Genomic DNA, 20,000 nt, shown 5'->3' with positions numbered 1-20,000 from the left:
CTCGTATAAAATTGTATATCAATAATGAAATATATGAAAAACTTGAAAAACAGAAAAAAAACAAAATATGATATTTGATCAATCCATTAACCGACATCAGTTCAGTTTTATCATCGTCGTTTAAGGTTATTAACGCACGAATTCAACCGAATCGCGTGAATTATGGCAACAGCTAATAACTCATTCGTGATGTAAGTGTGATAATTACTGGCCGTATAAATAATCGAGCGGCCGCTGAGGTCAGTCTGTTGGCAGCCCACCTTCCTCTCCTCTTGACGATTCCTCCTGACGACGACGACGACAACGGCGCCGCCATCATGATGGGGACGTTTCTCAGGGCATTCGTTCTATCTGCTCTCTTCGTGCAAGACGCCCTTGGCCAGAGTAAGTCTTTGAGGACGCTTCGTATTGTGTAATTTTATTTTATTTTTTTATTTTTAATAAGTGAGATCCCTTCGCTCTGTATTTTCCTTTACCTTCTCTTACTTCTTCCTAATGAACACCATATTCTTGGGAAGCTTGAATTTCAAGTCAATGGCCCTTGTGGGCTTGTTCCATATGAATAGGGTTCATCTTCTGAAAGATAATAATAATAATAATAATAATAATAATAATAATAATAATAATAATAATAATGTTCTGGCAGCATTTTATTTATTTACTTGCTCGCTTACGTAAGGAGCACGTCTTGGCGTATAGTGTTTAGATTACTCGCCTCACCAGGAGGTGGGACAGGGTTTCATTCACGGACAACAAGTATTACTTTTTTGCACCCACATTTTGATCCCATGGTGCCTCTACTGGCCTGAGCAGTGAATTATATGCGTGGCAGTTAGTCGACTTTGTTAGGTCGCAACAAAGGCGCATAGAAGGGCTAGGGCTGGTAGCCTCATCCCAGAAAGCGTGCTGAAAACAATGACCAGCACCCTCTGGTGGCACCCACTGTGAGCCGTGCCTGACTACCTTTAGCTATGATCATTTGATCAAAAAGGCATAACAGGAAATTTGTAAACTGTTGTATATTAATAGCTTTTTAGTTTTATATAAACATGTAACACACCACCTAGCTAGTTCTAAGAAACCAGGAGAATTCTTGTTAGGAATCGCGTTACCAATCAAAATAACAGTGGAAATATATTTAAAAACTTTCCACTAAGCAATCTGTGCGACTTTAATAATTGTACTTATATGTATTTGTATGTCACACATAAGTCTACATATATATCGGTTCGAAGGTGGTTCGAAAATGCGAACGGTGAATAGACAAACAAGATAAAAGATTAAAGCCTCCAAGAGCGCGGAGAGTATAGGGACGGAAGAACCCAAACTTGTCAGTAGAGTGGAATAAGTTTCTTTATTGTTTGCTCAGTTTTCGTTATTTAAACAACATTTCAAACTTTCTTTGAAATTGATAAAGGTTCACTGTTTGACCATTGCATTTTGCTTGTTTCTTGTCTTTACAATATCTAAGTATGTTCGTTGCTTGTATAAGAACCGTAACAAACTTATCACTGCCTATCGTATATATGTATCATTAGAAGACCTAAACAACTTTCGTTTCGACCAGAAGCTCCTTTCAGGTGAGAAATAGATCGTAAGTAAAACTGCTTCAAGATAAAATAGAGCTAGTTTTGCAGGTCGCTGGGTATATTTTTGCAGCTCAAGTAGGAAGGACAGTTTCTTAACAAAAAAAAAAAAAGCTAAATTTTCATCTGAGATGTTAATGTACTCTCTCCACGTTGGTTGAATTACTCTAGTTATTTCCCTTGATATCTCTCTCCAACTTGAGCTTCATAATTTTATTTATATTCTCTTCAAAACTTAATTCGAGGGTTTCATCGCTGCCGCTCTGCGTGTAAGTTCTTGACGTACCTGAAGTGAGTCAGGAGGCGAGAGACGATTACACCAATTGCTTGATTTTTATCGCGAAATCTCCTCACCAGCCTTTTCGCCTCTAACGGCCCAATCCCCAAACATGTGATCGAACAAGATACAAAACTTTCGCACCGATGGAGCAAGATACGAAATGCCCTTATCGCGTCTCATGATCTCCGGAGCTTTTTACATAAGACGCGACTCTGGTTTTAAAAAACCTCGACCTAAGACTGAAGCATCCTGTGGTCTTTTTATTGTATGCCCCTAAATCTCGTGCTAATAGCTGTGAGGTGGAAGAATAGATCCTCCGTGGCATGTAACTTTCTCAAGGGCAGAATGCCCAGGGTTCAGATTGACGCAGATTTGCCGAAATCCAATGGGCATTTCAAGAGCGGCTTCGTTTCTTCAGGGTATACAGGTAAGTGGTCTAGGGATGCTTCTTCCCCCTCCACCATCTCCCCTCTTGTAAATGTCAGTCACTTGATGCCAAGTTTTGTGTTTCCTCGAGAAAAGTGATTGGAAGTAAATAAACCAGTCTGTGAACCTTCATTCTATTTGAGCTGTAACTTTTATTCCTGAAGAATGGACATAATTTGGTGCCTATAAAGACAGTATTTTCCATTTCAGTATTTTAATTGCCCATTTGGACATCATCATATTAGTGATATAAAATTTTGAGTGAATGAAATAGAAATGTTATCCTATTTGAATCTGGTCTGTAGTTGGATAGGTGACCACGAATAAATGCCAGAGGCTGCTGGCAATCTCCTTCAAAAAAATTTGTTGCTTAAAAACTTGCAACAGTCTGTAGAAGGAAGTGAGCGAGAATAAAACTTTTCCTCAATAATTCATAGTTATAAGTAGCTGGTGACTGTCTTCATTTCACTGTAAGATTACCGTAACACTTCCAGGAACTTTTAGAAATTGATTTTCATCAGCAGTGAGTTGTTGTGCGTTGAACCCTTCGCATGTTCACATAGTGTTCTCTTCATTCGAAATTCACTTACGGTTTCTGAGACAATGAAGATATTGTTATGCAAAGCACACTCTCTCTCTCTCTCTCTCTCTCTCTCTCTCTCTCTCTCTCTCTCGTTAATTATCTTGTTCTTGTTATGATTATGCATAATTCCTACTCTCTCTTTCTCTCTCTCTCAAGTCGTGTTCTTGTTTTGACCTGCATAATTCTCTCTCTCTCTCTCTCTCTCTCTCTCTCTCTCTCTCTCTCTCTCTCTCTCTCTCTCTCTCTCTCTCTCATTACTTACATGTATTAATCATTCATGTATGGGTTTCTTGCTTATAATATGCACTACAAAGTCTCTCTCTCTCTCTCTCTCTCTCTCTCTCTCTCTCTCTCTCTCTCTCTCTCTCTCTCTCGTCTCGTTATATGCTTCTGTTTAACTTGAACATAATCTAATGACGATACTCAGTGCTAACATGTTAATCTCCGAACTGAGTAAGATACTGAGAATTTCACATAACCTGGTGTAACTATAGTTTGCTTGCTTGCTTGGCCTGTGAAACCTGCTGTGTTGTTGACTGCGGACATGAATGCAAATAGCGTCACCAGAGATGCAGGACACGTGTCTGCAGATTTTCCACCTATCTATCTATCTGTCTGTCTAGCTCTCTGCTCGTGTGTGTAAATTACGGAGATGGGCATAGTTTGTAATACAGATATGGCGGTGTGGACTGTAATATATATATATATATATATATATATATATATATATATATATATATATATATATATATACTTGTAATAAGCTATATCTTATATATATATATATATAAAAGTTACACAATTATATATATATATATATATATATATATATATATATATATATATATACAGTATATATATACTGTATATATCTATAATATATATATATACATACAGTATATATATATAATTATATATATATTATGCATATGTTTACGTGTGTGTGTACTTGTAATAAGCTGAATGCCCTTTTAGCTTCTCGAAAAAATACAAAACAATTCTTCCATGTGGATCTTAGGCTTTGTATTGACAAGCGAATCAAAAGTTACACAACTATACACGTATCTGACACAAAGTGACCAGTCCATTCTATATATATATATATATATATATATATATATATATATATATATATATATATATATATATATATATATATATATATATATATATATATGAGAACCATGGTGATATGCATATTTTGATATTAAGGAATATGTGAAAAACACATGATCATGGAAAATACATAACCACATCTCGGAGGCACTATACTTCCCAGCTCACCGAATTATATCTAAAAAAAAAAAGGAGGAGGAAGCGAACCACTTCAGGAACGTTTTAAAGTTCTTTGGATACTGCGGAGGAATTTATTTCACCTTTATTAGTTTGGGAGAGGTCATTAGATTAGCATGGATTCTCCAGTCCACGACACTGCGGGGATCAACTGTAGCCATTAACGCTGCAACATATCGCTCCCCCAAGCCTGAGAGCAGCAAGGGAGGGAGCCAAACTACTGCTGGGGTGAGAAACCTTCACACCTCCACAATACACACGTCTTTGAAGGGGGGACATCATTGCTATAAATGCTGCTGCTGCTGCTGCTATTGCTGCCGTTGCATATCCCAGCAGTAGAGGGACAATCAAGACATCTTCAGATGAGAGAGAATGAAAACAATGCGGTGCGGTTTGTGAAAACATCTTGGTACCGCAGGAATGACGGGAAACATGCCACGAACGCAGGAGCTGTCGATGTGCATTCTCATAGTCTTGGAAATTCGTGAATGCCATTTTGGTACTATTCTTAGTTTTTCCACCAGGCCTACATTGATATTGATATTAAATTGTGCATGAATAAGTTTCATTAAGTTAAGAGCTTGGAGAAGCTTCCGTTCTAAGAAAAATAATAGCTCATCCGTGGTACTTCCTTCACTAGCGTCATACTAACGAGGTTAAGATTGGCTGATAAGACATTGCACGTTTTTTTTATAATCCCGTTGAAAGGAAGAATAATCCCCTCTGATCAACCAGAAACTCCCAAAGAATCGTTTTTTTATTCGTTCATTCATTTGCACAAAAGTAAAATAGTTAATCTGATTAGCGATGTTATTCTTTATAGTTTCCAGCGTTGAATAGCTTTAATTGCTATATGGGGTTTTTATTAATTTTTAAAGATTTCCTTTTTCGTAATTAACTTTGAAAAACTAATCTAGTTTTCCTGTTGGTTTATACAGACAGAAGCTTGGTTAACGTAAGACGTAGACCACACATGGGTAGGGGGTTGGGGGTCGGGGCGGGTGTTTGGAAGGAAGAGACCTCTCCCTTGAAATTTATTATAGGATCATGCTTGAAGCTTTAGCGGAAGTTATTCTGGGCAGTGATATTTTTCAGCGATTAAAACAAGGTCGTTTAGTTGGACTTAAAAACGGCAGTGATCTTGTTTACGTAGTGTGTTAGAGAATGCTGGTAAGAAGGTACACAAAAGATATCGTTTACCTTGTTTAGATTTACGTAACGAATACCGAACCTCAATTTTTTTTTTTTTTTTTTTTTGTCAGAACCGAAACACAGATTTATCGTAATTCATTTTTAAGAGGTTTAGGGATTTTACATTCAAATAGAGTTGAAGGCTAATACTTGTTCGTTGTTGTAATCACAAATACCTGAAATGTCCAGGTATGCAACTTTTTAGTTGCTGTTATGCAAAACATTGAGAGAGAGCGCCAGAGAGAAATTATATTACTGGAACTAAGCAGGAAAATTCTCGAGTTTGCGCTATTAATATAAAATATTGTAAAGCTGGAGCATATTCCAAATTGAAAATGCGTCATGTGATAAAGCACTTTACGGGACAAGGAGAAGAAATAATGATTTTAAAAATAAAAGAATATATATACCAAGAAACTGTCCATTCTTTAATAGAATGTTAAGAGAGGAAAACCTTATATAGAAGTTCTGGAGAAAAAAATATAGATATGTTAGGTAGCATTTGGTACAGATTTTTTTTATAAAACATCTTTGCAGAAAGATGCAAAATGAATGATTGCTTTCTATTCAAAAGAAAAAAAAATAGCAGAGCCTGGAAAGAGTTAATTGAGGTTTTTAAGTAATCTGACGTCTAGTACAGTTTTCATTTGCCAAGAAATCGAGACATGTTGGCTGCTACTGTCGCTATAACTACTTTAGTGATGTTGAACTTGCAATTTATTTCGCCATCGAACATCTGCAAACTCTCCGCTGGAGATTTATAGGAAGTCATTGACAACGCGGAACTCGTAACTTCTGCAATAATTATCGGATTAAGTTAATTATGTCGGTGAGTTTTCGATGCGATCAGGTGGTGTCACGTTATTAATAGGGGTCATTATTTATGATCAGTCATTAAATGAACCATGCACTTATGACGTGTATGTATATATATATATATATATATATATATATATATATATATATATATATATATATTATATATATATATATATATATATGTGTGTGTGTATATATATATATATATATATATATATATATATATATATATATATATATATATATATATATATATATATATATATATATATATATATATATATATGTATATATATATATATATATATATATATATATATATATATATATATATATATATATATATATATATATATAATGTGTGTTGTGCCCATTAGTGATTTTATAATTTTTCTACCTCGTCATTCTTGAATGTTTGAGTATTTGTAGCATTTTGTATTAGTATTGGTTAATTGACACACTGAAATGTTCGGGAACAGACTTTTTTAGGCTTAGTTATCATACGCTACCGGGGTTATGTAAAGCCGATCGAGACTACAGGTCTACCCCAAAGCCAAATCAAAAGTCCTTCTAAAAGAAGGCACTGCTTATGGGAAAAAGCACGTTAAAAAGAAGAAGAAGTTATTATACTATACTACATTTGAAAACATTCGGTTTGTTAGTCTCTGAGACCCTGAATTCTGCATCCAAGAGTGATACTTTTCCTTACTATTCTCAAACATCGATTAACTCTGTTCTCAAGTTAACTCTGTTTTAATTGTGATTGATTTCGTTCTCAAGTTAACTTTGTTCTACTTGTGATTGATTTCATTTTAATTAATTTATAAATGTGATTTAATTTAACTAATTAAATTGTTAAGATGGAGATCAGTTTAAACAAAAACGCAAACTATTGTTAAGGTGAACATCACTCTAAACAGAAATCACAAACCATTGTTAAGATCAGCATCTGCATCAAAGAAAACGTAAACCGTTATTAAGATGAGAGCCAATTTAAACAGAAATCACTGTTCACTGTCAAAACGAAGCACCATGACGATACCATTACATATCCCACGTGTTCGGAGGGCCATTTCCATCCGCGCAGATAGAATACCACTTCACCCACTGCTATGAAGTGGACACTTAAAGATGGCCGAGTGCTTGCTCGCTGAAGACTTGGAGACGAGTGCTTGCGCTCGTACTTGGGTAATCGGGATAGGGTCAGTCTCAGGTAAATTCGCTTTCGGGCTTCCTAAGACAAGAGCCCGTGCTGGCATAAGGCCAGCTAAAACTAGAAAAGATGCAAAGGTTGCATAATGGAGCATTGCTTTCTCTTCTAAGAAAAAGTGAACAGAATCTAGAAAGATTTAATTGAATCAGGTCTGAAGAAGCAAAATGGTGGATGACGAATTAATTTGAATGTTCATACTTTGAGAGAGAGAGAGAGAGAGGGAACGAGAGAATGATGTAAGGTGTCTCATTCCCATACAATAAAAGATGAAAGGGGAGGTGCTTGGCAATGTTGGAGAGAGCGAAAGCAAGAGTACACAGCATATCCGTTTTTGTCTTAAGTAATGTTCTCTCATAACATTCATTGAACCGGAAGTCTTATTTGAACAAAACCAAAACCTAATGCAATTTTGTTTTATATCTTTAAGGTCGTTTAAGTGCAATGCCCAGCAACTGGAATAATCCCCTAAAAATTAGAAAGCTGGCAGTTATTTGTAAGTCGTGAAATGTGTCAAAATCTTTTACCAAACATGATTTCCTGTATATGAATTTACTTTCATCCAGGCAGTTGTGCTATGTGCGTATTCCGTTAATTTTTCACTTTACCATATTTAACATTTCTGAGCATTTGCTGTTTATATTTCATTTGATGAAATATTATCTGCGATATTCATCTTCTCCGTAGGGGGAAAGCGCCGTCAGTGCACCTCATGCGATGCACTGAAGGCAATTGGTTTAGATTCTTTGTAGCGTCCCTTCGGCCCCTAGCTGCAACCCCTTTCATTACTTTTACTGTACCTCCGTTCGTATTCTCTTTCTTCCATTTTACTTTCCACCCTCTCCTAACAATTTTTTTTACATTGTATCTGCGAGGTTGGCCTCTTGTTGCACCTTTCAAACCTTTTTACTGTCAGTTTCTGTTTCAGGGCTGAATGACCTCATAGGTCCCAGCGCTTGGCTTTTGGCCTAAATTCTATATTCTGTCTATCTATTCATCTTTCTCATAATGTTTTGTTTTCCATTTTTGTTTTATGATGAACTGCTGTTAATGTAATATTGAAACCACGTTCCCCATATTGTCTGATGATATCTTATATATATAATTTTTGCAATGTAAATATCGTTCTAATACCAACATTTTACACCTGTAACTTAACTTTGGTCTTCCATTTTATTTAACGTAATTAATTTCAATTTATCCTTGCTTCTCGCGTGTTATGTGTCGCAATAGTGAATTTCTCTGGGAGCCTATAAATCTAAAGGAGCAACTCTTGCGTCAGGCGCAGTGAATTTACCAAGATGAATTGCAAGAACTGTAGTGTTGCCGAGGGGGATTTGGAGCACGTTTTATTTGTCTTCGTTTGTGGTCAGGTTTCTCGTTGGGTTTTGCAAAAAGAAAAAATGTCCGGCGTCCAAATTTCACATCGAAAAATGCGATCGTCATGAATTATTCAAAATGCTTGCTTGTAGATTGAAAGAAGATGTATCATGAAAATGAATTTTTTTGACACGAATTAAGTGCAATTGAGCAATTTTTTTTTTATGAAAATGCATAATAGAGTTTTTTTACTCCTTAGCTGTAGTTGGGTTTACGATGACGGCATAATATAAAACAAGTAAAAAAATAAGCCAAAGTTTCTTCAGCGCAATCAAGTTTTCTGTACAGCCGCTACAGCCTGTAATCAAGGCCACCGAAAATGGATCTATCTTTCGGTGGTCTTGGTATAATGCTGTATGATCCACGGCCTGTGAAACTTTAATCACGGCCCAGTGGTGGACTATCCTGTATCGTTGCCAGAAGCACGATTTTGGCTAACTTTAACCTTGAATAAAATAAAATCTACTGAGGCTAGAGGGTTGCAATTTGGTATGTTTGATGATTTTAGGGTGGATAATCGACATACCAATTTGCAGCCCTGTAGCCTCAGTAGGTTTTAAGATCTGAGGTTGGACAGAAAAAGTGCGGACAGAAAAAAAGTGCCGACAGAATAAAGTGCGGACGGACAGACAGAGCTGGCGCAATAGTTTTCTTTTACAGAAAACTAAGATTGTAATTTATTGTGAATTAGAGGGCATTAAATTTATCTGCACATAATTTTGAATATTTTGAATATTTCATTCTGACTGAATTTATGACCTCAAAGCGTTATAAACAACACAGTATATCTTAAAACACTCACTGGTGGAAAGAACATCGATTTCTGTAATATTACTTTTCACAGGATTTTGTAATACCGGGGGGATTAGTGCCGTCAGTGCACCTCATGCCGCTCTGTATAGGCACTGATAAAGGGTATTTGCAGCTCCCCCGCGGCCCCTCGCTGCACCCACTTTTGGGCCTTTTATTTTAACCCCATCCCCGCTTCCTGTCTTCCATCTTGCTGCCAGTCTATCTGTAGTTAGATGAAAGACATATTCAGTACGATGTATTCAGTATGATGTATGAACCTTCATATATATATATATATATATATATATATATATATATATATATATATATATATATATATATATATATATATATATATATATATATATATATATATATACACATATATATACAGTATGTATATATATATATATGTGTATGTATGTATGTATGTATGTATTACTTTCTTTTTATTTTTATGTCCATTCATACCTCCGTAATGTACTAAATGTATGTTATTCACATATGTATATCGTACGATATGTAATAACCAAACCTTGTCTGTCTGGCAGTAATGTCTCGGTCCATTCATACCTCCGTAATGTACTAAATGTATGTTATTCACATATGTATATCGTATGATATGTAATAACTAAACCTCGTCTGTCTGGCAGTAATGTCTCGCCAGTACAGGACAGCTCCGTATTCCTTGCACGCTCATAATCTGCACCTCTGTGAATTTGTTAACTCCACTAGATATTAAGAACCTACGTTTGATATCTCGGTGTTTCCTTCATCCCCAGCCCTTAGTGATAAGGCTACCACATCGAACACACACACACACACACACACACTCTCCGTTACTTTTTAGTGAAGCCATGGGGTTTTCTCCCAGTTCACCCTTAGATCTTTGTACTTCTCATTTCTTTTCTGGTTCTCTTTATCTTGCTGTCCAACCACTCCAACTCGCTGTTATAATTTCGTAAGCTCCGAATGCTGACCGTTCCCCAGTGTTTAGCTTTATTGCCAAAATTGCTTGATTTCTTCATTAGGCTATTTGTAAATAGTCTAAATTTTGTACTGACATGTAGCCCAGTTAAGCTGTATAGTTTAAGAAACAACATAATTGATTGTTGTACAGAATTACTGATGTAGAAGACTCACGTACAACATATATACAATTATTTTCACAGTAATTACATTTTAAATTTGGAATTTTTATATTTTCTTTGCTTCGTTTTGTATTTATAATCTAAGGTCCAAGATCTGAGAACGACACAGTTTACCGTGGAAAACTTTAGAATAAAACTGATTCAGAAAGATGACTCCACATGAATTTCGGATAAGGAACCAGCCTGTTAATTATTGTTGTCTTTAACATATCTTTCCTAACGTCAGTTCCCTTTCGTTTCTCACGCAGACTGTGGTGGGGTGGTGGATACAACCCTTCATCCATCTGGGCGTTTGGCATCCCCTGGGTATCCGGATCATTATCCGGAAGATGCATCTTGCACCTGGCGTATCAAGGTAAGCGGTTGCTATTTGATTTGTTCATTCAGGGGATTGAAAGTGTTCTGTTTTAACGTTTAGCTTAAAAGTGCAGGTGAATTCTTTGTCGTTACTCAAATGACAGAGAATTTCTTTGGTGTTTTATTCTCTCCATTCAATTAATCTTGGATTTCATGCTCTAGAAAATTTAGATATACGCAGAATTCCGTTCATCTGCATCCTTATAAAACTTGATTGTTATCGAGAAAACAAATATGAGAACTCTGCGGGATCTTATTTCCCATGTTGGCGTGAATCTTCACAAACGCTGACAGTAAAGTATGCTTCGAAAATGCCGTTTAGTAATGGTGATATCGAGTATCGTGCTTTTCTTCGCTTTGTCTGAGTAAGATAAAATAATAAGGAAGAGCAAAAGGAAATAAAGTTCCTGATTAGTATTGAAAACCCACAGTCAGGATTACGTTGTTTCTCTTAAACAAATTAGGAAACGAACAATTTACGTTCGAACAACTCATCGATAATAGAAACATCATTACTATTAACATGCATTTCAACTTCTTATAATACACCTCCTATCTTCATAACTTATATTTCATTATTCCCCCATCCTTAGTCTCGCGAAGTCCTCCCCTCCCCAACCCCCACCCTTAAACTTTCCGAGAAAAGAGGCCGAGAGTCTTTTTAATGTCTTTTTTCCCCCTCTCTCCATCAACTTCCTCATCTCGGCCAGCTCTTGATCTCCCGGCGTCAGAGGAGATTCTCCCCGGAGTCTTCTTTTTTTTATCATTATGAGAATACAGAATAAAAAGTTGTTGTGCATCTTTTATGCGGATTTTCGCTCCGGCTTTTTTGAAGGCTGGAAGTCGCGTTTGTTTTCCCCTCTTTTCTTTTGTTTTTTTTTATATTCACCTTTTTTTTCTCTTTGTCTCAAGGGATTTTATATTTGTGTGCTTCTTTCTGTATATGTTTCTTTTTTGGCTTATTTCTCTTTACTTGAATTTTTTTTTCATTTTATTTCTTGCAATTGTGTGTTCTCTTTACTTTCGTCATTTTAAGTATTTCCTCTTTATCCTTCATTTTTTTTTTTACGTTTTTCCAACTGTACTTCTGTTTGTGTGTGTGTGTGTGTGTGTGTGTGTGTGTGTGTGTGTGTGTGTGTGTGTGTGTGTGTGTGCTTTCGGCTCTTTAATTTCTGTTTCTATATTTCCTCATTTTATATAAACAAGGGGGTTGTACTTCTGTTGTAGATATCCGTAGGTTGTGAAAACAACTTCCTTTTCATGTCTCTTTTGGATACAGCGGTATCGGATGATTCGTAATTTATTCAAGAGCGCGTTTGAGCGTGGAAATTTTACACCTTGAAAGGAATCTAGTTGATTGTGAGCCCTATGTGCAGGTATATGAAGTGAATGAAGTTATTGAAGTGTTCCGTACTTGGTATTTATACTTGATTCCGTAGTGAAAAAATGAATGTGACTGTTACTTGTTTTATTACTGAAGTAACCCCTATGAGGGGAAACGGATTATTGATAAGTAAAGTTGGTTAAGACAAGCAGAATATCCCAATGGTCTTCCAACGTTGATCTTGAATTAATTTTATAAACAAGCACTTAACTATCGTTCTGAACTCTCCATAGCTTTTTTTAAATAATGGATAATCTATGTAAACAAAAACATAGAAAATTGGTGTTAATGCCTTTTCTTTTAGATAATCACAAACGTCCTCATGAACCCCGTACGAAGGTAGTGCTGCCAGTGCACCTCACGTGGTGCACTGTAGGCATTACTAAAGGGTCTTCGCAGCGTCCCTTCGGCCCCTACTTCAACCTCTCTCATTTCTTTTACTGTACCTCCGTTCATATTTTTTCTTCCATCTGACTTTCCACCCTCTTTAACAATCGTTGCATAGTGCAGCTGCGAGGTTTTCCTCCTGTTACACCTTTCCAACGCTCTTACTGACTGTCAGTTTCCCTTTCAGTGCTGAATGATCTCATAGGTCCCAGCGCTTGGCCTTTGGCCTAAATTCTTTATTCTATTCGTTTTATGAAACAGACTTAAGTAAAATATAAAAACATAGGAAAAAAAGTCCTGTTATTATTAATGAAGGGTAAGAATTTTGAGCTTTTTTGTAAAGTCCTTTGTCTTGATACCATTACGCTGACGAGTATTGGTACCCTTGCCACATACAATGACCTTTGTATCTTCGGTATAGAAAATGTTTAATTTAACATGAAATCTTTGAAATTATATTGGATCTTTGCTCAGTCCAATTGGCTCCTCCTCTTATAACTACGGACGACCCTTACTCTCTGCACTCAGGCGCCCCACGGGGAGAAGGTGGCCGTTAAATTTTGGGACTTCGACGTCACGGGATCGGACGGATGTTCTGGGGATTACGTCAGCATCCTGGCGAGCGAAAGGGCCGAGGAGCAGAGGTTCTGCGGATCCCTCAAACCCAAAGTCATCACTTCGGAGGGAGATACCCTCGTGCTGACCTTCGCCTCAAATGCCCAGGGATCCTGCAGGGGGTTCAACGCTACGTACCACATTGAAGAGGGTAAGTGGCTGCCTCTCAGATTCCCTTTTATCGCTTCTTTGGTTTTTGTTTACTCGTATATGTAAATTTTTGGTAATATTCTTTTCACACTTTTATGTCGTAAGTTTTATATTTTCTTTGTGCGATCTCAAAAACGTGTAATGATTATAATTACAATATTGACGTATTGACAGTTTTGTCGTGACATAAATTAAGATAAGTTGGACCAGTTCTTGAAAGAAAATAAACTTATGTATAGTCAAAAATAAATTTTCGAATATCTAGTTGATCACCAAGTTATATCCTACATGGGTTTCTTCTTGTTAATCTGATGATAATCCCCAGAGAATTATACACCCTGGAATGAGAAACTCGAGCCAACGTTGTAGCTGTTGAAAATCACTGAACTGAAAAGCAGGGTCGTGTTTTTATTAGCCTTTTTAGTTATATATGAAACAAATATTCCCATTTTTTACTTTCTCCAAAAATTCATCAACCTTTATAGAAATGTTCCACGCTTACGTTTAAACATTTTGAATAATGAAACTAATGAGAGTAATAATCCTTCACTCCGGCAGAATCCTTATCCTGCGGGACGAAGACCAACGCCCTGGAGTTCACTTTCATCTCCCCATCCTACCCGAAGACCGTAGGAAACGACTCCCTGGAGTGCTCTGTCACCATCGACCACGGATGCGATGTCCCCATTTGTCAGCTCAGGTACTGTACACGGAGCAGCCAGCCAACTTTTCCCTGATTTCCATGTCCCAGAAACCTTTCTTGGAAAACGACACCCTAAACAAGAGACACTGCCTCCTATAGCGTCAAAGATTGCCTTGTTTAAACCTATAAGTATTTTTGTCCTCTGTCCATTGGTGCATTAGATGACGTTTCGTTTTGGCTTTCAGTTGCAGCTAAAGACTTCTGTGAAACAAATTTTAATGCATAACAAAAACTGTAGCCTCTCTCGACTTCAACTCATATATATATCTATATATATATATATATATATATATATATATATATATATATATATATATATATATATATATATATATATATATATATATATATATATATATATATATATATATATATATATATATATACATATACATATACATATACATACATATGCATATATACATACATACACATATATATATACATACATACATATATACATATATATACATATTATATATATATATATATATATATATATATATATATATATATATATATATATATATATTATATATATAAAATGTTTATATATATATATATTTATATATATATATATATATAAATATATATATATATATAAAATATATATATATATACTATAATATATATATATATAAATTATATATATATATATATTTATATGTATATGTATATTCATAGTGATCTTTCAATTTCTCGACTTCCAAACATGGCATGTCAGTGCATTGGTTCGAACCCTGCCACAGAAAACCAAAGTTTTTACGCTTATTTCCCGCTCGGATATGGGCTTAAGCCTATCAAAATAAGCGGCGCGAGCGCACACACGCACACACACACACACACACACACACACACACACACACACACATTTCCCCTGGCTCTTGCCCCCAAAAGCCCCATTAAGCTTGTCACTCGTAAACGCCTGGATCATAGTACATTTTGCCTCATTAATTATGCAGCGCTAAATTGAAAGGGTTTTGTGTCTATGGATTAATTTACGTTTACTCTTTCATTTAATCTTTACAGGCTCCTGAGCGACTTTTCATAGTAACTAAATTGTTCATCGAAAGCTAATTTATTCACCTACAGGTTGAATTGATATGTCCGCTTAACGTTTTAAATTGAAAAAATCTAGTTGTAGATTTGTATTGTTAAACAAAATACAATACAAAATCAATCAGCCAAATTTCGTTTAAAAAAATAGTTATCAAACAAAACCAAATTACAAATTCTCTCTCATAACACGCTCTGGAAAAATATATTGAGCTTCATCATTTTGTTCTGTCTTTATTTGTCTGTGTGGAATGCGAACTCTAAATAAGCGAGGTATACGCCATATATTTGAACAATGCTTTGACAGATATACTTCAGTGGTATATAGTTTGAGGATGGTATAATGCGCATAGTGCTTTAGTATAGTATACTAAACCTATTATTCTTGGGATGTGCAGTATTTATACTGTAATGCTATAATGCTCTGTCGAACAAATCATTCATGCTGTTTGGAAAGAAACGGTAAAATGTATTTAATTCTTTACATCGACCCGGCCGATCTTGTGAACATTCCTAAAAGCTGAATATTAATTCAGGTCCTGCCAGCCAAGCTTCCCCTTTCACCTCCGCCAGAGCACAGGCGCTCCCATCCTCTCCTGTCTAGTCTATTATCTTTTAATGTAGCTTAATTTATTTTTCGCTTTTGAAACCATCCTTACTTCTGTAGCATCAAGTGATTCTTATCTGCCTCACTTCTTTCCTCTGTTAAGTGATTTTTATCTTCCAGAATATTTCTTGCTTTTAATATATACATACACACACACACACACACACACAAAATATATAATAGAGAGAGAGAGAGAGAGAGAGAGAGAGAGAGAGAGAGAGAGAGAGAGAGAGAGCTCTGTATTCTCTAGCAGATTTGATTTAGGACTTGCCTTTCACACATATAACATCGGAAAACCCTTTTCTCGTTTTGACATGATAACTAGCAATCATATATATACGTGAGCGCATTTTCTTTTATATTCTCTTTCCTTTGCCCAGAAGCCAAATCATTTCGGAAAAAATTGCCTCTGCAACATCAGGGTGATTCTCAGTTTATGTAGCTTAGTTAGCAGCTCAGTATATTATTATCTGGTTTTTGTTTAGAGAATATGGTGCTAGCTGCTTTACAATCATGGGTGTATTGCTCACAAAACGGGTTTTTTTTTTTTTCATAATGCCAAACCTAACTACAAAAAATTATTTTAATTTTGCATCTTGCATACTCACGAGGCTCAAAACATTTGCGTGTAATTCTCTGCTTTGTTGCAAGGAGAAAACGCCAGTTTTTAAGTTGTTTCTTTGCAATAACAGGTTGACCCATGAACCTTGCAATTTCAGATTTTGGGAGGGTCGTGTCACCACGTAGGCATGTACCGTTAATTCCTTGTAGCCAAATAGAAGTCGGTCCACCGTAGTTTTAGATTAATCATTTGAAGAACCATACTCACTGATAAGACTAAAATATCTTTAAGGAACTTGTCACCCTCAGAGCTTGAAAGATGTTGATTTTACGCTTAATCAAATTTCATGCTGGTATTTTAGGTGACATAGATTTACATCTGCAATGCCGAAAAGCTTCAAAATATTAGGGGAAGTATCTCAGCCCGAGGTTCTGAAAGTCTCTTGAATTTTGGGGGTAATTCCGCTAAACTTCCCATTATGATTCCATGCACCATTTTCAAACCCAGTAGCCTAAATCGGTAAGTATATCATCCAGAAATTAAAAATTTCTTGTAGGCTTAGGGATAACATTGTCGTCTATGTCCAAACTGACATTAATTTGTAGACATATGTTTATTTTTTCCCCTTATCAGACTGGATTTCGACGACTTCCAGCTCCAGCCACCGTACTGGGGTGTCTGCAAATACGACCGTTTCTATGCAGAGAGCGTCACTCCTCTGCCAACCCTCTGCGGCGTCAATAATGGATCGCACAGTTAGTGTTCCCGAACGTTTTCCTTTCGGCCTTAGTCGCTCATGTTCTTTTAGGAATATTTAAGGAAAATGAAATATTCGGTGTTGTTGTGCATTTTTTCCATTGAGTTTTTCGATGTGATAGTAAATATTTTAAGAAGTCTTCATCTATTTTTAACATTTATACGATAAAATACTGACAGCGATTGATTTAGATCTTTTCAGATAAAGACAAATTTTAAAAAAAAGGTACCCACAAACACTCCTAAGAAAATAAAAAAAAATCTTTTTGATTTAATTTGGAATCTTAAGCCTTTTTTCGTATGACAATGAAGATAAGCTCAGCAATAAACTTTAGAGTCAATATACTTCTTTTATTACTTAAGAAGAATTGGGGGGCAACTCTAAGCTTCACAAGATTGGCAGCGTTAAGTAAGAAGCTTTTCTAAGACCCCACCCATACACAGCACGCTGGACTTACTACCATCTTTGTTACCATCATTGTGAAACCTTTTGAAAACAAGTGCCTCTATGTTTTGTATTTCAACTTGATTTGAATTATAAAAAAAAAAATCTAGCGTTGTAGGCCTCAACAAATACGCGATACCAAGTTTAAGACACAATACTGAATTTTTCAAAAAATCATTATACTCAGTTTAAAATATAGTTTGATATTTTGAAATTATAAACTACAAGAATGGTAATTTTTCGCGTGGAATACCTACCAACTAGAGGCGAAGTTAATGAAAATTCTGTTATTAGCCATTAGTGATGTCTGTTACTACGTTTAAACCTTATCAGAATTAAACTGATAAAAGATAACTCTATGTTTTGTTTATTTTATATAGGATGTGATAAAGAGCTCATATTTGCTGTAGACTCTCTTTCTCTTTTTTCGTGTACAGTACATTCATACGAGTATATATCATTTAATTTTTAATTTAGTTCCTCGTTGGACGGGTCGATATCGTTCTCGGCTAGCACTCTGCCGGGCCCGCGTTCGAGTCTCCTGCCGGCCAGTGAAGTATAAGCGGAATTTATTTCTGGTGATAGAAATTAATTTCTCGCTATAATGTGGTTCTGATTCCACAATAAGCTGTAGGTCCCGTTGCTAGGTAACCAACTGGTTCTTAGCCACGTAATATAAGTCTAATCCTTCAGGCCAGCCTTAGGAGAGCTGTTAATCAACTCAGTGGTCTAGTTAAACTAAGGTATACTTAACTTTTTTTTTCTCCTCATTTAGTGTATGTCAACGTTCAAGGCCGAAGTAAAACCGACCTGACATTCCTCCTGAGTGACCTGGAATATTACCTGTACCACTGCTACGACATCTACGGAACCAACGTCCTGCCCGATACGGGGTCAGCCAACTTGAATCCTCACGTGCGAAGGGCAAGGAGGGCGTTGAATGTGGATGACTTCGGCGTCCCTGCCTACGAGGAGATGATGGCGTTCCCCGCGGGATCTTTCGCCAGGCAGGTGAGCGAGGGAGATCTACTTTTGGGATTAAATAAATGAAAACAAGTAATTGCCATTTTGAATCTTTCCGGAACATCAATCATAACAACAGCATTAACCATGAAAGGTTGAGAAATTCTCACTAGGGAATGGTCAAGGGTTCGATTCCCGGACGAGGCGGTGGGCCTTGGCCCGTTCCCTAAATACCATTGCACATCTTTTGAACAAAACGCTGAATTATGTACCTGGTATGTCGCTATCAATGTGGAAAGCGGGATGTGGCTGGTAACGTCATCCCCAAAAATTTACTGAAGGAAGAAATGGGCATATGGTAGTAAAAAGAAAAAAGGTGAACACGACCATATCCTCAGTAAATTACCGTGTGACATTTAGCAGACGTTTTCTATAAAGTTCATCATTTAACCGAGTTATGCAAACTTGCGGCGCAACGACTATGGTCACAGTAGCTGGATAAGGTCCAGTATTAATAGTTTATTGTTATTGACATAAGTCATCTGCTCCTTCATTGAATTACGTCAGAAATCCTTTGGATACTGAACCCTTTCATCTCTGCTCAGATTGCAACGGGGACGACCCCATCCAATGGCGGCGGCGGAGGTGGTGGTGGCACTACCGCTGGAGCCACGGACGCCACTTCCGCCGTTAATGAACTGGACACAACAACACACGGTGACGTCACAGTTGCTCTCTACAACTACAAGTAAGTTTAATTTTTCTAGAGGCCAAATTGTTAGATTTCGTTTGAAAATCGAGATCTTAATTGCGGAATTATTCATTAAGAATTCATAGAATTTTTTTTTCTTAGCATCCATTTGCTTACCCTCGATTTTACCATCTCGTCTCATATCGAAATTTTATTACAGATTTCGTTCGAACCCTTGTCCTCTTTTATATAACAAAGTTTTGTTTTGAACTATTTTCACAATTGAATAATCGCAATTGGTTAAATAGAGTCACACTTCTTATAGACTGATTTGGAAATGCATTCAAAATGTCATGTATTGAATGCTTAAGTAAAGGATAAAAATTATAATCGCTAATCTTTTTTTATGGACAACCTTGTGAACATCCTTCCCCTTCGCCTTAGTAAATATTTTTTATTTATATATTATAATCAGTACTTTAGCTATTGATCGTTTAATTTCATTTTATGTTGTAACTATTTATAACGTGTCATTAAAGAAAATAACTGAAAGGTTTGACTGGAGTAAAAGTAAGTCGAGAAATAAAACTCATTTCAGGGATGCTGAGATCGT

General features: G+C 36.3%; 1 protein-coding gene across 1 annotated transcript in view; it reads left to right on the top strand.

Moving 5' to 3' along the window:
- The first annotated feature begins 181 nt into the window (after nt 1–181).
- LOC136847377 (uncharacterized) overlaps nt 182–20,000 on the top strand; it is a 27,934-nt gene continuing 8,115 nt past the window's right edge. Inside the window, exons 1-8 of the mRNA XM_067119008.1 lie at nt 182–384; nt 10,960–11,066; nt 13,368–13,605; nt 14,163–14,304; nt 17,166–17,287; nt 18,509–18,744; nt 19,302–19,444; nt 19,986–20,000. The exon at nt 19,986–20,000 is cut by the window's right edge and continues 80 nt beyond it. Coding sequence (XP_066975109.1) covers nt 318–384; nt 10,960–11,066; nt 13,368–13,605; nt 14,163–14,304; nt 17,166–17,287; nt 18,509–18,744; nt 19,302–19,444; nt 19,986–20,000 — 1,070 coding nt within the window. The 5' untranslated portion in view covers nt 182–317. The remainder of the gene's footprint in view (nt 385–10,959; nt 11,067–13,367; nt 13,606–14,162; nt 14,305–17,165; nt 17,288–18,508; nt 18,745–19,301; nt 19,445–19,985) is intronic.

This window comes from Macrobrachium rosenbergii, chromosome 16 (assembly GCF_040412425.1).
Source record: "Macrobrachium rosenbergii isolate ZJJX-2024 chromosome 16, ASM4041242v1, whole genome shotgun sequence".
Taxonomy (NCBI): domain Eukaryota; kingdom Metazoa; phylum Arthropoda; class Malacostraca; order Decapoda; family Palaemonidae; genus Macrobrachium; species Macrobrachium rosenbergii.
Note: the sequence above shows the minus strand (reverse complement) of the source record. Positions and strands in the feature narration are given on the sequence as shown.